The 25,420-nt window shown below is 52.3% G+C and overlaps 1 protein-coding gene across 3 annotated transcripts in view; it reads left to right on the forward strand.

Annotated features, from left to right (window-relative positions):
• Positions 1 to 11: 11 nt before the first annotated feature.
• ALPK3 (alpha kinase 3) overlaps positions 12 to 25,420 on the forward strand; it is a 50,909-nt gene continuing 25,500 nt past the window's right edge. The window contains exons 1-7 of one of the 3 annotated variants that reach the window (XM_027570883.2): positions 12 to 174; positions 3,473 to 3,540; positions 5,278 to 5,316; positions 8,476 to 8,644; positions 8,747 to 8,868; positions 19,979 to 20,096; positions 20,699 to 21,929. In XM_027570883.2, coding sequence (XP_027426684.1) covers positions 32 to 174; positions 3,473 to 3,540; positions 5,278 to 5,316; positions 8,476 to 8,644; positions 8,747 to 8,868; positions 19,979 to 20,096; positions 20,699 to 21,929 — 1,890 coding nt within the window. In that variant the 5' untranslated portion in view covers positions 12 to 31. The remainder of the gene's footprint in view (positions 175 to 3,472; positions 3,541 to 5,277; positions 5,317 to 8,475; positions 8,645 to 8,746; positions 8,869 to 19,978; positions 20,097 to 20,698; positions 21,930 to 25,420) is intronic. The other 2 variants (XM_035728065.1, XM_027570885.2) reach the window with 2 other exon arrangements.

Below are 25,420 nucleotides of genomic sequence, written 5' to 3' on the forward strand. Positions count from 1 at the left end.
GGCCTGGCGAGCGCGCGCGGCCGGCGGCGGGATGGGGTCGCGCAGGGTCCCCGGGCGCGGCTGGGGCTCGGGCGGGCGGGCCGGGGCGGGGGGCGACGGCGAGGACGACGGGCCGGTGTGGGTCCCCAGCCCGGCCAGCCGTAGCTACCTGCTCAGCGTGAGGCCGGAGACCAGGTGAGTGGCGCGTACTCCCGGGGGGCCCCGGGGCCAGGGGTGGGGTGGGGTGGGGTTGGGGGGGTTGGGGGGGCGGGGGGAGTGGGAGGTTGGGGAGGCGGGGGGGGTGGGAGGTTGGGGGGGTTCGGCGGGCGGAGGCTGCGGCGACGCTCTCGAGGGCACCCTGGCACCCTCCTCCCGAGGCCCGACAGCTGAGGCCGTGGCCTGGCGCAGTGGCCCTCAGGCCCCTCAAGGCTCCTCCTGACCCCTCAGGGCCTGCGGGGCCTCGGACGAGGAGAAGGGCCCAGCTCTGGGGGTGATTTCACAGGGGCCCGAGGCCTTCCTTTATCTCCCCTCGTCCCATCGGCACCCTCACCCCATACTCAGCTACTCCCTGGCCTCGGATTCCACAGTGAGCGATAAGGAAAGCCAGAGTGGCTGGAATTCCTCCCCCGGCTGGAAGGGAGGGGGAGAGCATTCACGGGGTAGGGGTAGGGGCAGAGTGGGAGCGGGCGAGTTGGGGAGGGGCGCTAGGGGGACCCCCCCCAGTGGGGGCTACTTAGCTCAGGGGGGTGGGGGTGGTGAAATAAGGTTCTTATTTTTGTGCAGATAAGGTTCTTCCTCTGGGCCCAGGGCTGTGGTCTTCCCCAGGATCTTTTGTGGGGGCCGGTGAGGTGCAGGGGTGGGATGAGGGGCTGCTTGGCCCTGTCTGAAGAATCAGAGCTCGCGGTTCTGAGGGAGCCAAGTGCCCTGCCCAGTTTGGGGGAGTAGAATGCCAAGGGAGGGGCCCAACCGAGGAGCCCTGTATTCATCTGCCAAGAATTAGAGGTGTGGTTGCTTTGTTTTAGAAGCTAGACTACCCACAGATACAAAGACACACAGATAGTCAACAGAGAGGCCTACAGGCACTCAGAGGCCCCCAGACACCCAGGGACACGTGCACTGCCCCGGAGACGGACATTTCCTGCCCCCTCTGGGCAGCTCAGCTTCCCTCCAACTCTGGAGCCTGTCTTCCAAAGGGAATTGTGATGGTTGGCTGTTGGGATAGTGGTTGTGTCCTGGCCCCAGAGCTTGGCTTGTTGTAGCTTTATGCGGAAAACAGCCACTCATCTGAGAAGCTGTCTGGGGACCTCTTGTCCTCCATTCCTAAAACAGCACAAAAACAGGCATCAAGGACATTCAGGAAAAGTCCCAGGCACTTCCTCGTGAACTGGCTGGGTTCTGTTGACCTTGGAGTTGGAAAAGTTCAAATGTAACCGGAACCGGTTTCTGCATAAAACTCGTCAAATGGTGTCACATGTCTGGGGCAGGGCTGAGGGCTGGGGTTAGTGACTGAGTCAGACTGGACAAGGTCCCTGGCTTCCCAGGAAAGAATGCCCCTTTCCCCCAACCGTTAGCTCTGTGGAAAAACTGGAATGAACCTTGGGCATTTATTCCCGTCGGTGGTGAAGCTGACTGCCTTGTAGGAGCCTCACACTTGTCTCCCACTTGTCACGGCGACTCGCCTGGGCTTTGCCTCCTGCATCTGGCCTTTGTCAATACGAGCAGAACACACAGAAGAGAAGCAGCGATGGAGGGAGGGAAGCGGGGGTGGCTTGAAAACCAGGCAGAATAGGGAATGCAGTGGATCTTGACTGGTAGAGAAAAAGCTGGAGAGTGGACAGCTACCTGGCTGAGCTGTTGTATGGTAGATGATTTTTAATTGCCCGCCTGATGAGCACAAAGCCGTGTCCCAGCCTGAGAATTGCAGGCGGGATGGAAGTGGCCGGTCCAAGTCCCCTTGTATCTAAATGCGAATGCTACTTTTCATCAGGCCTTTGGAGGGGGCAGGGCTGGGGCCCCGTCGGGAGAGAGGGCTCCGTTTTGCCCCTGTTGGCGGGCTACAGACCCCCACAGGTCCTCAGGGATAGGAGGGCCGGATTTATCTCACCTCTGGAAAAGCCTCTGGCCAAAGAGGGAAGAATTCGACTGTGAATGGCTGTGATAGGGGTTGGGGGGGGGGGGCGATTCCCAGTTCCCTAGCAAGGCCTGACTCTTGAGTTAGAGCGGGCAACCATGCAGTCTTCTGTCCCTCACAATAGCTTGACTGCCCGTGGGGATGGGAAGAAGGCCCAAGAGGTGAAGGAGAAAGAGGGCCCCTGGAGGACTTTGCCAGCTATCCTTGGCTCCAGCCCAGATGAACCCTGACTGTCCCAGAGTCCTGATTGAGAGGCAGGTTCTTTTCCACTCACTCTTGGCTCCAACAAGAGTGGGTCTACCTCTATGCATGGAGCTCACGAGGCGTCATTGTCGGGGGCCCAGTGAGGATGGGCTGCCTCTGGGAGCTGATGGACAGCCTGGCTGGGGGCTGGGCCACCGGAAGCCTTGGCCCAGGGCTAGAACCTGGGCCCCTGTGCCTATCTCCCCTCGCCTAACCCCACGGCCCTGAGGTGGTTTCCAGACTGTAGTCAGCTCAAGGATATTTCCAGTGCCCATGGGGTTCAGAGGTCCAGCATGCGGGGATAGTCCCAGCAAACTGTTGGTCCAGCCTCCTAGGACATCCACCCTCTAGGACCTCATCCCTATAGGAAGGTGGGGCACAGGGACTAGAGTGGGGTAAGGAACTACAGTCGGGTGGACACTCAGAAGTTTCAGAAGTCCCTGCCCCCTCATTTCTTGGAGAGCCTGGCCCACGTGGGCTCAGAGGAGCCGCAGGTCCTGTGGTGTTTACTGCAGACAGCTTTGGAAGACCTCTTCTGTTCTGCTTGGGTCAGGCAGGCTGTCTCAGGCTTTCAGGGAAACTGAGTCATCAGGCTATTCTGTCCCAGAATATATGAAAGCCAGGAAGAATGGAAGACCCTGGCTTCCACAGCCAGTCCTGGCTGCCTCCAGGCTCACTTTCCTGCTTTGCCAAGAGACCTTTCCTTCCTGGGCCCTGAATTCCCATTCTGTACAATGAAGGTGGCAGTAAGAACTGTTGTAGGCCTTTCTTCACCCGCGTTCGATGCCCTCGGATTCTGAGCCCCTTGCAGGCAGTAGAGGGAGACGCTCCTGCCTGGCTGAGGCCCTGAGCCTAGCTTTGGCCCGGACAGCAGGGCACGGATACAGCGCCCACCCGCTGAAGGCAAGGTTGCCTTGGCGGCGCAGGGCTCCTCCCGAGCCGGCTGACAGCGGAAGGGTGAGGCCTGGAGGAAGCAGAGAATGGGGCAGCTGCTCAGACAGCTCTAGAGGGAGCCGGGGCAAGGTCACTGTCCCGGCTCAGCGTCTCCTCTACTTGCAGGTGGCACCTGTCATTTTCCTCTTGGAATGAGAGAGCTGATTCTCTCCCTCTCCTTCCCAGGGAAGAAATCCAGACCCAACAGAGGAGAGATCTCTCAATTACGAGGAGAAAGGCAAAGGAAGTTCATGGTCAGGAAAGGATGGAGTTGGCCAGTGTCTTGGAACCATGGGAGGTCTGCCCACGCGGCCTCCAGAGGATTTTTAAAAGCTCTTGAGCAAGGCAGCTGCATCCTTGCCCTTCCCACCTTCCCTGGAGCAGCGGCTCCCTCTGGGGGGCAGCACCCTTCCTGTTTGAAAGATGCTCTTGCATACCCTCTCCCTTCTTTCTCTCTCTCTCCTTTCCATGGAACAGCTGTCGGATGCCTGCTGTCTGCTGAGCACTGTGCTGGGAGTAGGAAAGCCACCAGGAAAGTTAGGTCTGAAGGCAGGGCGGACAGTGGTTAGTTGAGCAGAAGGAAGGAGGGCGGGCCCTCTAAGCAGGGAGGCCAGAAGTATGGGCTTAGAGGCCACGTCCGTGGCAGTTAGGGACAGGTCTGGTTCCAGTGGAACGTGGGTGTTGGGAAGAAGAGAACCATGGTTGTAGTGGGGGGTGTGAGCTGAGCGGGGAGGACCTTAAGTGCCCAATTAAGGAGTTGAGACTCAACGGGAGGATTGTCGCATTTTTTTTTTTTCCCCAGGGAAGTGGTGTGATATGGGGTTTGAAGGAGAAGGGGGCTGAGGTGGTCATCAGAAATGGAGCCAGGGGGTCTAGATCAGGAAAGGGAGAAAGAAGGGCCAAGAATTGTTGACCGGCGAGACTTAGGAGCTGGAGGAGAGGGAGGCGTCCAAAGTGGCAAATTTACAGTTTGGAGTTTGGGAGGGTGCTGGAGGTGGCCCAGGAGCCCTGGAGTGGAAGCCGTGTTTTGGGGCAGAGGAGGAGTTTGGGGTTTTGGTTATAAAGAGACAGGCTCTCAGTGGAACTTGCTTGTGGTTGGAGATGCAGACACAAGTGTCACAGGGCAGGCTGGGCTACCGGTCACAAAGGGAGAGCTCGCCTGGCAGGGACAGCTGGAGGGGGCCGGGGTAGAGGGGGTGGTCCCAAGGTCTCGCAAAGGGCTGTGCCACAGTGCTCCTAGGCTCCCCTGGAGGTGTTCGTGTTAGGAAAGGTGGAGGGAGAGGACAGTGGGGTGGTGTCCCTGCGTGGGTCCTCTGCCCCCAGTGACCAGTGTCCACTTTGAGCTGCCCCAGGGTAGGAGGGGCGATCAGGGCCTGTAGGCATAATGGGCCTTGTGCTGGTCTCACCGAGCTGGGTGCCTCCTGGCTCCTGCCGAATTAACTGCTTTGTTTTTCTCCTCTTCTTTTCTCTTCCAGCTGGTTTGCCTTGTGTGGCCCCTTTAACCGTACTTTAACCTATTAATGGGTGTTCTCCAAGCCACCTGTCTCCTTCCCAGCACGTTAGCGGGTTTCTAAGAATGGGGGCTCTTCTCCCCCAAAAGGCCGAGGGTTGAAGCAGGAGCTGCTCCCCAGGCTGGTGCGCTGTGGGGTGGGGAAGCGTGCCAGGCAGCCATGAGCCCTTCTCTGGGGGCCAGTGACCCAAGTGCCTGGGACGCATTTTTCTCAAAGTGCAGCCCCAAGGGGCCTCCTTCCTGCCTAACTATCCCCCTGGACTCTGCTGCATTTAATGAGCTCTCGGATTCAGATACCCTGGTGTCTGGTAGTGAGGCCACTTGCTAACCCGAGCAGGCCAACTAAGACAGCTGGTCCCTTTTAATAGAAAGGCCTCCGGGCCCCAGATGGTGGCCAATTAATACTCTGCAGAATGTTGTTGGTTTCGCCTTCTTTCCTTGCTTTCTTGGCCTAATGATTCCATTTGCTGTTTTCGCTTAGCTTATCAAGCAACCGGTTGTCTCACCCCAGCTCTGGAAGGTAAACGCACATTGCATTACATTTCTCTGACTGCTTTTTCTTTTCCTTGGGTCTGGGCATTGAAGGGCCTCGGGCTGACAGTTTGTGCACTGACGGGGCTGCATGGGGTGAGGGGAGGGCCGGAGGGTGGTGGCGGGCGGGGGCTGTGAGAGGGCACTCCTGTGAGCACGGGTCTTACGGGGGCCAGAGCTGATGCTTGCATGGACCACTGAAAGGCTTCTGGGGACCCAGAAATAGGCAAGGCTTCCCTAGGTGCGTGCTGCTGTGTCTCTGTGCCCCCAGGAGAGGCACCACGGGGCCCGGACAGCGAGCCACCAGGCATGGGCCCCACTTCCCAGTCCGAGGTCTCCACGGTGTTTGTAATCCCATGTCTAGGTCGGACCCCTTATTGTCGATCTTCTGACCAGGGTTCCTGCCTTACATGGTTTCCCCCTGAGTCCCTTAAGTTCTTCTACCACCTCTTTTTCTAATCCCCCTCTCCTTTGGCTCTCTCCACCCCCGCAGGACTGTGCACTCTTTGAGGTCAGGGAGCACCGTGTTAGCGTTTTCCTGCATTCGCTTGTTCTCTGCACCTGCTTCAGAGGCAGGGTAGGACCTGAGCAGGCCCTGTCAGGGTTTGCCCGTGGAATGCCTGTCCTCTCGCCTCCCGAGCCGGGGACAGCTTTTTACTGTTGGCTGAGCTGACTTTTATAATCAAAGTGGGAACATTTCCTGGCTGTCTCCCACCACTTGGGCCTCCCACCACTTGGGCCTCCCACCATCTGGTAGATTTGGGGAGAGTTGCCTACAGTTTCTGTACACAGAGAAAGATTCCTGAGTAGCCAGCTGGTGTCCCAATAGCTAATAACGTCTACAGACACAATTAGGACCTACCATGTACTTTCCCTTGATATAGGAGAGCACTGAGGAACTTTGTTCTGGGTTAGTTCAGGGTCTGGACGGGTGGGAGAGAGGACATCACAGACAATTCAAAGTGGAGTGCTGAGTGCTAAAAGAGAAAGGTCCTTGGAAGTTTATTTAAAGCAAGGTAAAGAACCAAACCTAAGGGCAGAATCCGGTTCCTCTGAACACCATGAAAGCCAGTGATTCTGGTGTTCCTTAGAAACACATGATTAGGTTGTGATCTCCTTATGAAGTCACAGAGTTGGAAAGACTTGGAGGGTCAGGGTGGGACCAGACGGTTTCCAGATATGTGGACTTCTGGCTTTCTAGGACCCTGGAAGCAGCTCATTCACAGTCCGTCAGAGCGGTCTGGAGTGGGGGACAGAGAGCGGGTGACATTCGGTGGACAGTGTATGCAGAGGCTCTCCCTGTCTCCTCTCACGCACCCCCACACCCACCTCCCAGAGGGCTTTCGGCTAAGCCGTGCCATGATTTTCCCATGTAAACATTTTCTGTAATGCAGCTTAGAACCTAGTGTGGGAAGTTTGAGAAGATAAGTGTTCTTTCCCGTTCAAAATCAGTAAGGACACAAAATGACGACTACCTGTTGCTGAATATCTCGCATGAGCCTGTAAGAAGTTTTGCTCTTTCCCGGAAATTTCCTGGAAGCAGAGTTTCCCTCTTTTCTCTTGGGCACCCATTTCCCGTAGTTTATCTCCTTAGATGTGTCCAAGCAGCTTCATCCTTATGAGCCTAAGCTGAATATTGGAACCAGGCTCATGTTCATGAGTAAGATAGGATTCAGGTTATGGAGGGAGGACTGACCGAGGGCTGTTTTGAATTAGCTGCAACATCATGGAAGTCCAAATCCTTTTGGCACAACAGTTTCCTTTGGCAACTGTTGGTCGGGATTTGGTATGCCCCAAAGTCAGAAATTTGCTCTTAGTGTGAGAGCAGCAAGAAACGTTTTCAGATGTTATGTTCCTGAGTGTCAGGGAATTGAAGGACCGTCTCTTTCTGAGCGGTTAGAGGAAAAGGAAAAGTTGTACGCGAGAGAGGAGTTCTAGATGAGAGCATCACAGGGAGTGTTCTAGAAGCCTGACTGCAGACCCAGTTCAAGCGTTCAGCTGTGTGGGAGGTTAGGGTCCCCTTTCTGGGTAGTCTTTGTCAGGGAGGGCTCCTGTCAATGCCCCGAAGGCCCGGGCATCTGCATTCCTGTGGAGACACCACGCCTGGACCCTGTGGGTCCAGAAGTCTTACCTGCTTCCGGACACTCTTCCTGAGGATAGAACCTTTCTCCTCAAACTCAAGTCCAGAATGACATGCACAGAAATGATGAGTTGAGTGTGGAAGCTCTCCCCACAAAGCACAGGGTTGTAGCCTCTTGTTGCTGTGCTCGCACAGACCTTGCCCTGCCCCCGGTGGAGAGGGCTCGAGCCGACATGCATTGCCTGGGTGACAACCCCTCCTCTGAGGCACAGAGAAAGGCAGACCCTCCCGCTTCTGTTCACTTCTCCTCCCTCACGGTCCTCACTGCTGCTCACAATGGGCTGGGTGAGTGGGGAGGGCTGGGCACGGCTTGTGCACCAGACAGCCTGGCTGTGTGGTTATGCTTCATGCCTAGGGACGCATTGTGTCTCTGCGGGCCCGTGAGAGGGTTTGGCATGGTGGTTTGCTTCCTGTGCCCAGGAAGGAGAGGGCTGGACATGCTAAGCAGTGTTGGTGAGTCCGCGCTAGACTCTGTGAGCCCGCAAATGCCCTTGAATTCGGGGAGGCCGACTGTCACAGTGGAACTAAAAGTCCTGGCTTCTGCAGGGATGGAGCTGGTTCTGGTTTGGCAGTCGTGCTGGTTGGTCTTGGAGCTGGCAGCCGCGTATTCCCTTGTGCATGTGGTGTCCAGGGATGGTCCAGGAGCAGACTCTCTTTTCTGATGCCCCAAGGAATTAGAGTCTACCTTTGGATCCAGATCCCTGGCATTGGCTGGCTTATTCTTTGTCTACTATGGTCTGTGCTCATAAGTTCGGGGGCATTTCTTTTGAGCCCAAGCATTAGGGGAGACCCCTGAACTGCATCTCCTTGAGGGTTAACTGGCTTTTCCCTCTTTGGCATGAATGGAAGCTCTGCTGTTCTGGGGTCTCCATCTCTGAGGCTGGACCTATCCATATGTGTGCCACCCCCATGCACGAGCTTTCTGGGAGATAAATGGTAGAGGGTAAAGCAAGGCCCTCCAATAAGGATGGGAAGGGGACACCAGGGCTGGTGGTTTGGCATGCTTAGGAGCCTGGCCCATGGTCAGAAGACTGCCTATTGGAGTGGGTCTGGATCAGGATTCCATTCAGCCTCTCGGTACCATCCCTGCCTCCAACCTGGCCAAGAGATCTGGCTCCCTTGAAGAAAGACTTGCTCAGGTACTGGAGCCATGGCCACGGGATGATGGATGTATATGGTAAGATTTAAGTTGCTTTGGACAACACCAGTCCAAATTGGGCAATACCAGATACCTTGGCAGGGGGGAAGGCCACTCTGAAAATTTCTTTGCCTCTCCTAGGAGCACCTTCTGCTCCATCATTGCTCAGCTAACAGAGGAGACCCAGCCGCTATTCGAGACCACACTCAAGTCCCGGGCTGTGTCCGAGGACAGTGATGCCAAGTTCACCTGCATCGTCACAGGTAATGAAGCCCTCTGCACGATCCACGCCAGGGTCACTGCACACAGGAGGGTCCCAGGGGGCTGTGGGGACAGGCATGGAAGGGGCTGGCTGTGTGCATAAAACTGTGCAAGTTCACGTTTGTTTCCTTAGCTTTCTCTCCGGTTTAATCTCCCTGTGTGGGCTGGGGTCCCTTTCTCCTCCCATTCTGGAACCACATATACACCCTGCTCTTCTTCAAAATCTATCTTCAGGTTCTTAACTCTCAGGCAAACACAGACGACTAATGAATCTTAGCTGCAAGGAAAGAAGCTCTCCAGTTGAAAAAGGTTTTTGAAGCCGTCTCCCCAAATATCCCCATTTTAGAGTTGAGTGGGTTGACGCTTGGGAGTGTCAAGCCTGAGAGACAGTGATGTCGAGTGATTCTGCCTGCAGACCCTGGAGACAGACTGCCTGGCTGGAATGCTGATCTGTCCCCTTTCCAGTTATGTGATACAGAAGAGGTTGCATAACCTTGCATGACTTTGCAGCGCCTCATCTGTAAAGTGGGGATGATGATAGTATAAATCTCATAGGATTATTGTGAGACCGAATGCATCAAACCTGCAAAGCATTTGGAATAGTGCCTGGCATACAGTTAGTACCGTGTAAGTGTTAGGAATGAAAACAACTATTATTCGCATTTCCCTGAGCTCCATGGTGGGATTTGACAGAACAGGAAGCAGAGTGATACTCCTTGGGAGCGGGTGGCGTGGTGGGAGGACTGGAAAGCTGGCCCTGAGCATGGCCTCTCCTCCAGACCTCCTGTCGCACCAGCCTGACCTGCTAGTGGGCCTGCAGGTCTGCCCCTCCCAGCCGTGCAGCCATCAGACCAAGGGGCCCAGGTCAAGCTTCCCTCCAAGAGCACCCTTTTTCTCCCCCCAGTAAATCAAGGGCATTGGTAGTTGCCAGCTGTGACATGCCCTGATTCTGGGGGACCTGTCTGCCCCAGCCATCTAAACAGCTTCTCTGGGACTGGGTTCCCCCAGGCAGTTCTCACCCTTACCCAGAACCCTCTGAGCTCCAGGCTGAGAACCCCGTCTGTTCCAGGGGATGGCAGACACCTGCCTATATCCCTTACCTTTGTGTGGCATAACACATTTTGCAATATTTACCTGTTTCCATTGTCACTGGATTCTTATAAAACCTGGTGAAGTAAGTGCTATTATTAGTCAAATTTTATGGAGAAGGAACCCACAATAGGTTAGGTGACTTGCCAAAGTGCACAAAGCTGGTGAGGAGGAGATATTACTTCTCTCTGTAGCATCTGAGGCTGCTTGCTTATCCCTGCTTTGTGACTGTGGCACTAACAGTTGTCTGGGAAAACTTGGCTCTTTCACAAATCTGTGCTTACATATGCTATTTTCCCTATAGAGAAAGTCCTTAACCCTTCTTTTTAAAGGACATTAATTTTTATTTGATCAAATTAACACATATACATAATGTAAGTCTTCCAAGTATACTAATAGGCATGTATCAAAGTACAACAGTTCACCTGTCCTACCAGTTTGTCTTCCCGGAAGCGACCGTTTTCACCTTTTAAGTACTAGTGTATACATTTAGCTATTTAATGTATTTATTAGCTCTCAGTGTCTACATTTAGCTATTAGTGTCTACATTTGGCTGTTTAGCGTATACATTTCCACAATGCTGAGTACTAATGGCACTGTTTTGCCTTCGGCTCCGATCATGGTCCCGGGGTCCTGGGATCGAGCCCCGCGTCGGGCTCCCCGCTCCGCGGGAAGCCTGCTGCCCCCTCTCCCACTCCCCCTGCTCATGTTCCTGCTCTCCCTATCTCTCTGTCAAATAAATAAATTTTAAAAATCTAAAAAAAAAAAAAATAATGTGACTGTTGCTAACTTTTAAGACTTCAGGTTTGCATGCTATCTGGTCTTCCTGTTATGGTGGTTAGGGAATTAGCTCTCTCTCTCCTAATTTTCTCTGTTTCTCCTCACTTATCTTCTCAATATAGTTATGTCATAACTTTTGCTTAAATCAATATTTACTGTTTACCTTATTTCTAGGCAATATTTTTCATAACTGAAGATTGTAGTATACTATGATTATATTTCTTTCTTCTGTTTTTACTCAAGTTAGTATTTTCTTTAATTTTTCGTTTTTTGTTTTGTTTTGTTTTGTTTTTTTGCTACCTATTGCTAAACTTTCTTATCCCATCCAATAGCCTCTTACTACAGTTTCCTGCAAGGTCACTGTCATCAGTTCTCCTGTCAGCTGCTTTCCTTGGAGACATCTCTCTTGGACATCTCTGTTCTGTCTCAACTGGTGGCCTTTTAGGCCAGATACACAGCTGTTATCCTGAGGTTTCCCTTGCCTTTCTCCTGAGTTTGATTCAGTTTCCTGGGTCTCACATGGTCCTTTTTCTTGGTTTCTTCTCTGGCTTTGCTGAACTACATCCTTCAGTAGTGTCATGAAAAAGACATTCTACCAGACATGGTATGACAATGGGGGTATTGTGATAACAAGCTCTCCACCTGTCTCTCCTTTGAGCCTTTCAGCCCCAGTGTGATTTAGTTGCTTTCTGCATCTGATGCATGGTTGGCATCTTGGGATCTCCCTTTACCATCATCCTGTGCATTCCCTTTACCTCTCTCCTGTGATGGATTTCCCGGTTTCTATAGTCCACATTTTTCTTTTTCTTGATTTACATTCTTGTTTTGGTAGCTTCCTAGGCAGAGTACGTGGGAAGTAAATGTTAGACAACTTCTGTCTGAAAATGTTTTTTGTTTGTTTGTTTGTTTTTTATTTTACTCTTGATGGAGAGTTTGGCTGGGTATAGAATTCTAATTGAAAATAATTATCCTTGAGAATTTTGAAGACATTGCTGCATTGTCTTCTTGCTCCCGATGTTAGTGTTCAGAGCAAGATGACGATTTGACTCCTCATTCTTTGCCGGAGACTGTTTCCTCCCCCCGCCCCTGGAAGCTTGTAAGAATGTTCTGATATTTCATAATGATGTATTTTGATATGGGTGTCTTTTCATCCTGGGGTGTGCTTGGACTCTTTCAATCTGGTAACCAACGGCCTCTAGGTCTGAGAAATTTGAGATTATTTTGATGTTGGTTTGTTCGTCCTGTTTTCTCTCCTCCTTCTTTCTGGAACTCTTGTTATGTGGATATCTGCTCCCCTGGACTCATTCTCTTCTTTTCTTTTCCTTTTCTTCCGCTTCTATCTCTTTGTCTTTTTGCTCTATTTTCTGGGAGATTTCCTCTGGGTTTTTAATTTCTAAGAGCTCCTTAAAAAAAATTTTTTTTCAGGGGCACCTGGGTGGCTCAGTCGTTAAGCGTCTGCCTTCGGCTCAGGTCATGATCCCGGGGTCCTGGGGTCGAGCCCCGCATCGGGCTCCCTGCTTGGCAGGAAGTCTGCTTCTCCCTCTCCCACTCCCCCTGCTTGTGTTCCTTCTCTCCCTGTGTCTCTCTCTGTCAAATAAATAAATAAAATCTTAAAAAAATTTTTTTTTTTCCTGTGTCAACCTGTTCTGCATGAACGTAATATCTTTTCTTGGCTCTCTGAGACTAGTAATGCTAGTTTTCTCAAAGTTTCCTTCTCCCTGCATAGCTTGAGTTCCTTCCAATTTGCTTTTTTTTTTTTAATTTAATTCTTTTGGTCCTTAATCTTCTATGTATATGCTTTTCTCAGACACCTAGGGATCTTTGGGTGTCAGATAATGGTCAAAAAGCTGGTTGTCAGTTCTGAGCCAGCAGGAGGGGCCTGAAAACTTGAGGCTTCGTTGTAGGGTGATCTGGCAACCACTGTTGGAACTGACAAAGCAAGTTTCTTTAATTCCTTCATCTTGGGCTAGCTAGAGTCCCTAGTGAATACTGTTCCCATACCTTGCCTGAAGGGTAAAGATTTTCCAGGAGCTACGCAGATGATAAGGTTGGGTGGGCTCTCATCAGAGAGCATTTATTTTATGCATACAGTTACTATGTTTTTCTGTTTCCCGTAGAGTAGTCATGCCCTCAGCTGTGCTGGCTTGCCCTCAGGGTAGTTTTACCTTTCCAGATAATCATCCTCGCCTTTTGACCATGGAGGCGGTGGGGGTGGGGGGGGGAAGGAGTGTACCTAGTGGCATGGAGGGGGTGAGGGGATCCAGAGATCTGATGGTTTTTCACGAAACTTATAACCTCTCCTCCTTCCCTTTCCCCCAAGTGGTTGCCAGCGATTATGCCTTTTGGGGGATTTTCCAGTGTTCAAAGGGTAACTCTCAATTCCCCCACTGCTACCTTAAGGTTTAGCTGTCCTGGGTCTGCAGAGCCTGTTTCCACTGTCCATCCACTTTCCGACTTTTCAAACTGTTGTTCCTCCTATTGCTTGCCTCATCTGTTCTCCCCTCCCTGTGGTTTTACATCTTTTAATTAAAAAATACTCCTTAGAGTACGCGTAGTGGAGAGAGTGAAAACAGGTGATATGCTCATTCTGTCTTTTTACCTAGAAACCTACTCCTTTGCTGGAAGATTCCTTCTCATCTTTCAAAGCCCAGCGCAAATGTCTTATCCTCTAGGACGTCATCTCCAGCTCTTCCACAGAAATCTCTCGCTTTATCTGTTTCTCTACTCCTCTGGGAAGACTGGGATCTGCGAGGGTAGAGCGCAAGCCTGCCACATGGTGCCTTTCTGGAGCAAGCGCAAAGCAGGCGCTCAGTACCTATTTGCCAAATGCCTATTCCTTTAAGCTGCAGCTGCTGCTGGGGCTATGGGCTGCCTGAGAGGGGCAGGCATCAGAGAAGGGCTCCCTTCTCTCTCTCTTCCATTCTACCCTTCGTAGCCATGGACTCTAAGAGTGATGCTGGAGAAGTCAGACAGGAGTCTGACTTACAGAATCTTGGGGCATTTTATTCAATACGTCCAATGTCATTATGAAACTTTGCCCTGTTTCAAGCCCAACCCAAAGGAGCAAACCTTTACCCCTTCAGTTGCGATAACATCCATGTCTCATGATGACCAACCAGGGCCACAGTCTTCTTTCTGCTCGGCAGCACCTGCCATGCTCGGGTCTGCAGCACGCCCACTTGGGGCTGTAAGATTTCCAGGGCTCTAGCTATTGCTAACATCTGTACCTCAGTCCCCTGTCGTACCTAACTTCCTCTTCCCCCACTCCTTGCCCTCCACACATAAAAACATCTCAGGTCACCTGAGTTTTATATAGTGGATTTAAGGAGGAGGTCTCTGTGATCACTACAGTACAAAGTCAATAAGCCATTTCCAGTTAGCAAGGAGAGAATATAGACTGTATGGGGAAGAAAGGGGTGGGGGAAGAGGGATGCAGAAAAATCAGAGAACAAAGGAAATAGGAGCTGGGTCTCCTGATCTGGAGAAGTAGATGGTAGATAGATCTATGGCCGAGACTGGCCTCCACGTGAGACTTGCTTAGTGACCCCAGCCTGTGTCAGTGGAGATAAAATGACCACATGTGTCTGTCTTCCTCCCGCCCTGCTGGTAGCATTCCTTAAACTAGACTGTGATGAGTCAGCCCCATCAGGGCCCTGCCAGGAGCACGTGACGCTTTCTGGTGGGTCAGAACCTAGACCACGTGAGGGAGAGGAGTCTGTGCCAGTTCTCCGGCTGGCTGAGCTCTGAGAGAAGTCCTTGGGGTCTTGGAGAAGGAATATACAATCCTGAGGCTCTCCCCTCTCAGAGGGGGTGAATGGGGGGACAGCAGGCCTTGACTCAGCCCTCTGGCTGCTGTGTCCCCCAGGGGCTCCTTTGGCCAGAATGCTACTGTCCTCCTTGAGGTTGCCCATCTTTGTCCAGTATGGCGGCCCCATTCCCCCACTCTTCTCAACTCTTTGTGGATTCCGTGTTGGGGGGTGTGTGCGCATAGACTTTGGGGGCAGGGGGAGGAAGCCACAGCAAGCCGCTGGGCAGTGACGGAGCCTTTAAACAGAACCAAGTTCCTGAAAAACACCTTTCTCAGAGAAACACGTCTACTGTAATGAATGCTGGGAACAGAAATTTACTTATTGGTCCCAGAATCCTCATCGGAAAGAACATCGGTAAAGGGCAAAGGAAGCCAGGTGCTTTGTGACTCTGGCTAAGTCACTTCACTTCCCAGAGCCTCGTCTTCCTTTTGTGTGAAACACGGATTAAAACCCCTGACCTGCCTGTTTTATAGAAGAGAGGGATTTGAATTTGGTTCTTCTGCATATCATCAGCTGGATGATTTGGGACAGAAGTCTTAATTTCATGGGCCTTGAATTCCTCTTCTTTGTTGTTTTATTTTTTAAGATTTTATTTATTTATTTGACACACAGAGAGAGAGAGCACAAGCAGGGGGAGGGGCAGAGGGAGCAGGGAGCCCAACATGGGGCTTGATCCCAGGACCCTGGGACCATGACCTGAGCTGAAGGCAGACGCTTACTGACTGAGCCACCCAGGTGCCCCGAATTCCTCTTCTTTACATTGGGGATTGATAACAGTACATTCCTTGTAGGATTTTTGTGATGATTACATAATACAAGGAAAATGTTCAGCTCAGTACCTGGCACATAGTGAGTCCTCAGTAAGTGTGAAGAATTGTTTTCACAGGATTGTGAGGAGGGCCAGATGAAACTGTATTTGAAAGCTCTTTGAAAATTCTATATTGATATTCATCACTATTGATCTCTTCCACCCAAGCTTCTCAAACTGGGGTGGTTGGGACAAGGCTGCAAGTCTCCGAGCTGGGTTCCAGACTCAGGCCTGCTGGCTGGGAGGAGAGGTCTCGGGGGGAAAGAGGGAAAGCCACAGGCTGCGGGACCGCTGTGGGCTCTCCTGGCCAGAGCTGAACGTGTGTGCGTGCCTGCTTGTGGGCACACACGCGTGGGCAGGCATGTGTGTGCAGCTGGGAGGGAAGGACCTTTCTTGTTTTTGTGTGTGCTGACCGCCACATTGTGCAGAGGCACCAGAGGAAGGCATGGGGGCTGAGGCCTCAGCCTTGGGGTGGAGGGGTCCATTCAATGTCTCCTTCCCTGCCCCAGCTTGACTGGACTCAGATGCCCTGGGGACTGAGGCCCTACTGGGCAGATCATGGAGCCGGGAGGCTCTGAGCCGGGCCCTTGGAGGGATGAGATCATCGCACAGGATGGTGAGGACACCTGTGCTGGCCTTGGCCACACGCAGTGATGTAACCAGGGGCTTTAGCTCACAGTGGAAACATGGGGCTCGCTTTACAGTGAGGGCTGCCCAGAGTTTGTTCCTGGCCAACTCAGCTTCAGCCTCGCCCCCTTTGCTCCCTGCTCCTGGACGCAGTCCCCCGGCATGCCCTTTGCTCTCCACCCCCACACGCTACTGTTATGGTTCCTACGTCAGGCGTGCTGTCCCCATCTGTCTCCTGCTTGTTTGTTCACTCACTTCCTTACTCACTCCTTTACTCACTCATCCATCAGGGTTTTATTAAGTAACTGCTATGTGCCAGGCACTGTCTCAGGTGCTGGGGATACAGCAGTAGAGAAGATAGAACTCCTGCGCACATGGGGCGTGGGTCTAGGAGAAGAGACGGACAGGGACATAGTGCACTGCAGTGGCATGATTCGTGCCGTGAAGGGGCGGTGCAGGCACCGAACTTTACGTTTTCTGAAATTCCGCCCACCCTTCCCGGCCAGTTCAAATGCTGCTCCCACCATAAAGCCTTTGCTGATATCCTAGCCACAAGTGCTTGCTCCTTTCTTGGCACCCTGAGCACTTAGTGTATTCATCTAGAAATATTTCCTGAGTGTTGGTTCCAGACCAGGCACTATTCTAGGAACTAGGGACACAGCAGTGAATAACACAGATAAGTCACGAACCGATGTCCCACTGGGGGCTGGAGAGGATGCACGTCGTCTAACAAACTCAGTGTACCACATGTCAGATGGCAAAGCGTTCTATACACCAAACACAATGAGAGGAATAGAGGCGCGGGGAGGGAGGGTTCTGTTTAATACAGGGAGGGAGAGAAGGCCTCCCTGAGGCGGTAACGTGAGGACAGAAAGTGAGGGAGTCGAGGTGGGTCGCTCGCACGGTGTGTTAGAGGCCAGCCGGTCGGACCCTGTGGCTGGGGGGGCAGCGAGCAAGGCCAAGAGTGTTGGGCGATGAGGCAGGGGGGTGCGGGGCCCGGATCAGGAGGGCCTGCATGAAATGGGCCCTCCTGGGTGTTTGGAGCAGAGGAGTGCCACGACCTGACTTGACTTGAAAAGGCTCACTCTGGCTGCTATGTGGACAGTGGGCTGAACAGAAGCCAGATTGGGAGTAGTGAGGTCACCGGGGCGGTTATAGTAGAAATTGAGGCATGAGGTGATGGTGGGGACCGGTTGGTGGTGGGGAGTGGCAAGAAGAGATCAGGTTCTGGATATATTCTGAAGGGAGGGCCCACAGGATTGTCTGATGGAGTGGACATGAGACAAGGAAAGGAATAAAGGAATACCTCCAGATTTGGGGCCCGAACCAACTGAGAAGGATAAAGTTGCCGTGGACCCGAGCCATGTGGGAACTGTCCTGGAGAGGGGCATGAGGAGCTGGGCCTGGGGCGTGGTAAGTCCAAGACCTATTAGATCTTCAAGTGGAGGTGTCAGACACACAGTCAGAATTAGGAACCAGGAGTCCAGGGGGGAGGTCTGGGCTGGATGTACAAATGTGGGAGTCGTGAGCATATAGATCTTTAACGGCCAGAGGGCAGCATTAGGGCCTCAGGTTCTATGGCTAGAAAGTGGCGAGTGGTTCTGAGGCCTGAGCCCTGGGGCACCTCGTACTCACAGGCCCCGGGGGTGAGGGGGACAGATGAAGGAAATTAGAAAGAGTGGCCCGAGATTCAGGAAGAGCCCTTGAAGGCGTGAGCAGAAGGTCTCAGGAAGCGGGGTCAACACCGACAGATTGAGTAGATGAGGCGTAAGAATTGCGAGTAGATTTGGCGACGTGTGAGTCATGAGTGACCTCCATGGGCACAATTCTGGTGTTGTGTGTGCACAAAAGCCTGATGGGAGGGGAGGGGAGGAAGACGGCGCAGAGAGCACCTGCAGGGAACGTTCCTGTAGAACACATACAGCAGGCTTGTGTGCCAAGGGGGATGGTATCACCGAGGGGAACAGTTTGCTGATGCAGGCAAGAGCAGGAAAAATTGTTGGAAAGACATCCTTGGTGAGGAAGAGGAGATGGGGTCCAGCGAGGACAGCTTTGGGCAGACGTGTGGACCGCAGATCCAGAGACAGCAGGGAGGGTGGGGTAGGTGTCCCCTGACTTACATTTTCTACTGTACGGTGGGTTCCCTGAGAGCAGAGAGCCTGCCGGCCAGGCTTCTGTATCTGTATAACCCTCTGGCGGCGCTCAGCACACACTTAATATGTATGTTGGAGGGAATGTGAGCTAGGGGTCTTTGAATTTGGATCAACAGTGTCAATCATTTGGAGTTGGCTTGAGGAATGAAGCAGGGTTCACTGGTAAGGCTGGTGGGACTGATAAGTAGGAGTTCCTCGGTGCCCAGGCAAGGAATGGAGCCAGTCTTTGGAAGGATGTTGGGACTGTCTGTCTGTCTCCTATCTCTTATTCTGTCCTGAATATCAACTTCATTTTTGCATCTCACTGCAGGCCGGTCCACGTGGAGAACAGGGCTGCACCCCTTTGAAATTATAGCTCCAGGCCCAAGGGTAGATTGTCTCTAGGTCCTGATTCCTGAAACCTAGGTCAAATAACTGGACTCGATTAGCTGATTGGGTGTCCATTACTGGACCCATCAGCCAGGTGGGGACGGAGGTAGGGACACGTGACTCTAATAGTTGGAAGCTCTCCTTGTGGGCAGGGCTGGAAGTCCCCAGAGAGAAAGGGCTGGGGAGACACCTCACTCAGTCCCACAGCAGTGAATGATTGGGTAGGGAATTGTAGATGGAGGGATGATAGATGGATGGGTGGATGGGTGGATGGGTGGATGGGTGGATGGGTGGGTGGGTGGATGGATGGATGGATGGATGGATGGATGGGTGGATGGTTGGATGGGTGGGTGGGTGGGTGGATGGGTGGATGGGTGGATGGGTGGGTGGATGGGTGGATGGATGGATGGATGGATGGATGGATGGATGGATGGGTGGATGGGTGGATGGTTGGATGGGTGGGTGGGTGGGTGGATGGGTGGATGGGTGGATGGGTGAGTGGATGGGTGGATGGATGGATGGATGGATGGATGGGTGGATGGATGGATAGATGGATGGGTGGATGGATGGGTGGGTGGGTGGATGGATGGATGGATGGGTGGATGGTTGGATGGGTGGGTGGATGGGTGGATGGTTGGATGGGTGGATGGGTGGATGGTTGGATGGGTGGGTGGGTGGGTGGATGGATGGATGGGTGGATGGGTGGATGGTTGGATGGGTGGGTGGGTGGGTGGATGGGTGGATGGATGGATGGATGGGTGGATGGATGGATGGATGGATGGGTGGATGGTTGGATGGGTGGGTGGATGGATAGATGGATGGGTGGATGGATGGGTGGGTGGATGGGTGGATGGATGGATGGATGGGTGGATGGATGGATGGATGGATGGGTGGATGGTTGGATGGGTGGATGGGTGGATGGATGGTTGGATGGGTGGATGGGTGGATGGGTGGATGGGTGGGTGGATGGATGGATGGATGGGTGGGTGGGTGGGTGGATGGGTGGATGGATGGATGGATGGGTGGGTGGGTGGATGGATGGATAGATGGATGGGTGGATGGATGTTTTAGCTGTGTCAGCAAATAGTGCCAGCATCTCAGCAACCTGGGATAAAAGAAGGCTCTTGGTGTTGGGCTATTGGGGGGAGACCTCTGAGGATAGAGCTATTACTGCAGTTGAGAATGTAGATCAGGACACCAAAAGAAGGAGGCTTGTTACTATCAGCCAAGGCTTTCTAGAAACTTCTTGCTTCCCCGCTAGGAAGTTTCTCCTCCATATATGCCTCCCAGCTGCTGGAAGGGAACGGTTTTCTGCCTTGACATGGGCTAGCTTCTAAAAGTAAACAGAGCCAAATTATAGCCCTTTTCTTTTAGCGACGGGGGGAAGGTGGTCTGGGGAAGCTGTGGCATCCTATTCTCTCCTTCTACTATTTTGGAACTGGTCTTCCTGCAACCCAGTACCCCACTTCCTTCTTAGGATACCCAGAGCCAGAGGTGACCTGGTACAAGGATGACATAGAGCTGGACCGCTACTGTGGTTTGCCGAAGTATGAGATCACTCACCAGGGCAACTGTCACACGCTACACCTCTACAGGTGAGGGCAAGTGGCCCGTCCTGCTCTCTCTGCACCCCTGGGCGTCCTGTGGCCCCAGCAGAGATGGGCTCAGCTGGACACTGGTGTCCAGGCGGGATCCTAGGGTGGAGGGCAGGTTTCTGCTGCTGAGTTGAACCTGCTGGTGAGCTGTCTGCCTGCCAGGGTCTGGGATCTCCTAAGGCCAGGGTGGGAGGATTTCTGACAGCCAGAGAGCGAAGCGCAACCAGAGCAGGTCCCGACCCATGGAAACATGTTCCATGAGGTCAGCTACCGAAAAAAGCTCCTGTGTCATCCTTACTTCACAAGGGGCTGTATGGGTCACCTGCTTCTGAAGGGAGCTCTCCTAGGCCTCACGTCTAATCCCTCCTGGAACAGCGTGACCTGGGCCAGCTCCCTCCCTGTTGCCAGCTTCAGTTTCCCCAACTGTAACGGGGAGTGTTGGATGCAGTGGCATCGGAGGTGGGGTGTGGTACTTGGGGGGGCGGGGGAGGACTCGTAGGGGGCGGGGCAGCACACTCATTTCCAGGAGATGCTGGTTGTAGGGTGTAGGGCCTCTCACCTGGCAGGAGGGGAGAGTCAGCATCTCGCGCTCCTACATTTAGGTGTCAAGAGGAAGATGCGGCCATCTACCAGGCCTCTGCCCGGAACACCAAGGGCATCGTGTCCTGCTCGGGGGTCTTGGAGGTTGGCACTATGACTGAGTACAAGATCCACCAGCGCTGGTTTGCCAAACTGAAGCGCAAGGCTGCGGCGAAGATGCGAGAGATTGAGCAGAACTGGAAGCCAAGGAAGGAGGTGGTGGGGGACGCCGACACCCTGCGCAAGCTCAGCCCCGACCGCTTCCAGCGGAAACGGCGACTGAGCAGGGATGAGGTGTTAGTGCCCTCAGCCCCCGCCATGGAGGCTGAGGACGGGACCCCAGCGGCTTGGCAGGAGGAAGAGGCTGAGCCTGGTCAGCGCCCAGCTTTGGGCCTCATCAACAGTTTTGCTCCCGGAGAGGTGACCACCAATGGGGAGGCTGCCCCTGAGAACGGGGAGGATGGGGAGCACGGCCTGTTGACGTACATCTGTGAGGCCATGGAGCTGGGGCCTCAGCGAGCCTCCAAAAAGGAGTCTGGGGCCAAGAAGAAAAAGAAAGACGAGGAACCTAAGCAAGGTCTACGGAAGCCAGAGCTGGAGAAGGCAGCTCGAAGCCAACATTCTTCCGAAAGCCGTGCCCCTGGTTCAGACAAGCCTGGGACACAGGGGCCCACGGACATGGAGCAGGTCCAGACCCGGCCCAGAGGCAGGGTTGCACGGGGGCCTGGGGCCTCTGGAGCAGATAGCCCCAGGAAGCCAGCTCCAGCTGCAGGCACTCAAGAGCAGGCCCAGAATGCTCCGGCTCCAGGCCCCGTCCCAGGCCCAGACCAGCAAGTGTACTTCTCCCTGAAGGACATGTATCTGGAAAGCACCCAGGCGGGCAGGCCGAAGGGGGAGGAGGGGTCCCAGACCCCAAGTGGCAGGGCACCTGGAGAGATGCCCTCGGGGAAGGTACCCAGTGAGGCTGGAGGTGAAAGGGGGCCTGTTGCCCCTGGCCAGCCCACGTCCTCGGCCCCCCAGCCAACTAGGCCTTTCAACAGGAAGAGATTTGCCCCTCCGAAGCCCAAAGGGGAGCCCACGGCCGACAGCAAGCCCGATTCTTCCCTGAGCCAAGCTCCAGAACCAAGGGCCCAGAGCTCAGGGAAGGCCCTGCCTCAGGCCTCTGCCCAAGTGCCCACACCCCCTGCCCGGCGGAGACACGGCACCCGGGACAGCCCCCTGCAGGGGCAAGCAGGCCACAGGATTTCGGGAGAGGTAAGTGTGGGTGTTGGGTGCCTGGAGGCTGCTCTGGGAAGCTGACCTCATGGAAACTCTTGCTCCAAGAGCTTGGCAGCCAGTGAGCGGTGGGCTATTTATAGAAGGGGGTGAGGTGGTGATGGAGTGCCAGCCAGGAGCAGGGGACCACAGGCCTAGCCTTAGCCCCAGCCAATCTCCAGATGCCAGGCATGAGGGCAACACAGCCAGCATGTGACCCTACCCTCTGACAGCCTGGGAGCTCGCGGCCGAGGGGGAGGGAGGGAGGTGGAGGGAAACGATGTTCTTTGGGGAGGAAAGAGCCAGGGGACGGTTTTCTTGGGGGTATACTGAGGCAACAGTGTCTCATGGGGAGACTGAGGAGCTGGGGTGAGCTGTCGTGTGCAGTGGGTCTCGACCTGGATGCTTCTCAGAAGATTCTTAAAAATATCGACTGTCCAGGAAATTCTGGTTTAATCTGGGTTTTTATCTAAGATTTTGGAGTCAGGTATACCTATGGGCAAATCTGACTATGCTTAACATCTGGTGATTGGGGCAAGTTGTAGAATCAGAATAAAAATCCTACCTAATTCGTAGGCTGTTGGGAGAATCTGTCTGCTCAGCGGAGGGCCTGGTGCATGTTAAGAACTAACTAAATGGCAGGAGGAATAATACACTAATAATTACTACAGTGGGGGATAGAGGCCAACTCTTTTCCTTGGGAACAGGAGGGTCGTCATTTTCCGGGGGCCAGGTGGCCAACGGAGGGAAGCTGATGCTTTGTGTGGAGGTAGGGATGGGGGTATCCACGTTTCAAAGAAGAGGTGGGTGACAGCATCGAGGAGTTTGGGGAGCGGGGACGGAGGAACGGCAATAAGAGTGTGACAATGAGGGTGACAGAGGGAAACATTTTGTTCCCTTTGGTCAGTGCTGCATGTCTCAGGGGGCAGAGGGCAGGCAGTATTTTATTTTTACTTCTATTTTTTTTAAAATTTTTTGAGCGAGGGAGAGCGTGCACACATGAGCAGGGGGAGGGGCAGAGGGAGAGGGAGAAGCAGACTCCCCGCTGAGCAGGGAGCCCCACGATGCAGGGCTCAACAAAGCGGGGCCGGATCCCAGGACCCTGAGATCATGACCTGAGCTGAAATCTAGAGTCGGGACTGAGCCACCCAGGCGCCCCGAGGGCAGGTGGAGTTTTCCAGAGATGGTTTTAAGGTGGGCAGAAAAAAGGCAGTATTTCTTACCCGTGGCAGAAAGGAAAAGTATTTCAAGAGCAGGGGGCAGACGGCAGAAGGGACAAGCTGCCTGCCTCTGGACCTCGGTGCGGGGGGGGGGCGGCGGCAATGGGAAGGGGCGCTTCACAGACGACAGGCGGGGAAGGAGGGAGAGACCGGTCTCAAGGGTGGTGCTGACTTAGTCTGTGGGGACAGTAGTTCAGAGGGTTTGGGATTGGGCCGAACCTCAAACCAGACTCTCGAGTCTGTTGGTGACTCAGCCCTCACGCTTGGTCTCTGGGGATGTTGGCAGCTGGTGTGATGAGTTCCTAGTGGCCTAGATGGGGCCGCTCTGTGTGCCTGCTGCAGCCCACAGGCAGGGCCCCTGAGGGAGCTCATTCGGGAAGCGACCAGGCTGGCAGCCAAGTTTGACGAAGGTGGCCTCCCCTCCCACAGTGGTGGGGACACCCTCCTGCCAGGGCCCTCCTTGCCTCTCCACTGTCCCTGCAAGACGCTTGTGTGGCTTTTACTTTCCTCTACTTAGAAAATTGTGACATAGATCACCCGCATGAAAAACGCATTTAACATCTATGTATATGTTGAAGCTGCTGCTTTTTAGTGGCTGAATTTGATTGTTTTGTTTTTTTTTTTTTTTTGTATTCTCATTTTACCGTGTCTTTAAAAAATGTCTTTATTTTTCTGATTATGAAAAAAACCCATGCTCCTGGTGAAAAATATGAGGGGAAACCCCTAAAAATTCAACGGGGAAAGTAACAGCTCACCTGTAATTCTGCCATCGAGAAGCATCGTGATGTATCTACCATTCTTTCTGTATATGCAGTTTTCTTATTTTTAAAATTTAGTGTGTGCTCTTCTTCTGATTCAATCTTATATCGTGCTTTTTGCTCTTCTCATTATTTCATGAGCATTTTCTCATGGTTCCTAAAAATTATCTGGAAAACTTTAATGGTTGTATAAGGTGCCACATATAGTTTAACCATTCTTTCCATAGTTTATGCATTCCTTCCCTATTCTAAGGTTAGTTAAGTATTAATCTACATTTTAAAAATAATTTTTATTGTTTGAATTTCTCCATTTGACTTTTAAATTAACCTGAAATTGATTTGAGTATATAGTATAGAATTAGTTTCCCGCTCAATTTTTGGTTAATTAAATAGGTAATTTCCCCCAATATCATTTGTGGAATATTTAACTCTTAGATATTAGTTTGTGGTTCTTTCTCTATATACTAATTTTTACACACACTAAAGCCTATTTTAGTTCCTATATACACCTATCATAATCCATTAATCGGTTTATTGATCCTTACAACAGAATGATCTTGTTTTAATGATTGTGGCTTTAATTTCTGGCAGAGCAACCCTCTTAGACTTCTTTTAAAAACTTTCTTAGATATTCTTTCTTGTTTATGCCTCTAGGGAAACTTTAGAATCATTGTTTGAAATTCTTTAAACTTCCAGATGTCACTGTGTTTTTTTGTTTGTTTGTTCAGTTTTGTTGTTGTTTTTAACCTTGTACCTGTATATTTGCCACTTTAAAAAAATCACATTTAAAAAAAAGTGGTAAGCTATTTTTAACAAGATCAAAAGCCTGTTAAATCTTTTCATGGAAAACTCAAGTCCGCTTTGTATTTGGAATGATCTTTTAGTAAAACTTGCTAGATACATATTTTAAAACAGCTTGATTGAGGTATAATGTATATACCATAACATTCACTTATTTCAAATGTGCAATTTAATGTACGCAGTTTAGAGTTATGAAGACGCTCCTGAAATTTTAGTTTTCAAACATTTCCATCACCCTAAAAAGATCCTTGTTCCTTTTTTGCAGTTCATACTTGTTCCCACCCCCAGACCCAGGCAAGCACTAATGTGCTTTCTGTCTCTGTATCATTGGTGTTCTGATTGGGATTATAGTAAGTATAGGAATTAATTTGGAAAAGCCCCTATCTTTAGCTTTCTCATCTGACAGCATGGTATTCATTTCCATTATTCAAGCCTTCTTTCATATCTCTTTTTAAGTTATGTTGTTTTCTTCATATGGGCCCAGCATGTGTCTTGTTTGGGTCAGGTACTGGAAGGATCTCTGCCTCTGGGATGTGATGCCACCGCTCCCCTCCTCTGTCTCGATTTCCTTTCCTGGATATAGGGGATATCTCCAGCAGTTCAAATTAGGCTTCCATATTGGATATGGATGAAGAGTAGATGTTGGGATCGAGGCCTCTTGGGTTGTGAAGAATGTCCAGACACCACCATCCCCTCACACCCCTGCCTGGAG

The sequence above is a fragment of the Zalophus californianus genome, chromosome 6, assembly GCF_009762305.2.
Source record: "Zalophus californianus isolate mZalCal1 chromosome 6, mZalCal1.pri.v2, whole genome shotgun sequence".
NCBI lineage: Eukaryota > Metazoa > Chordata > Mammalia > Carnivora > Otariidae > Zalophus > Zalophus californianus.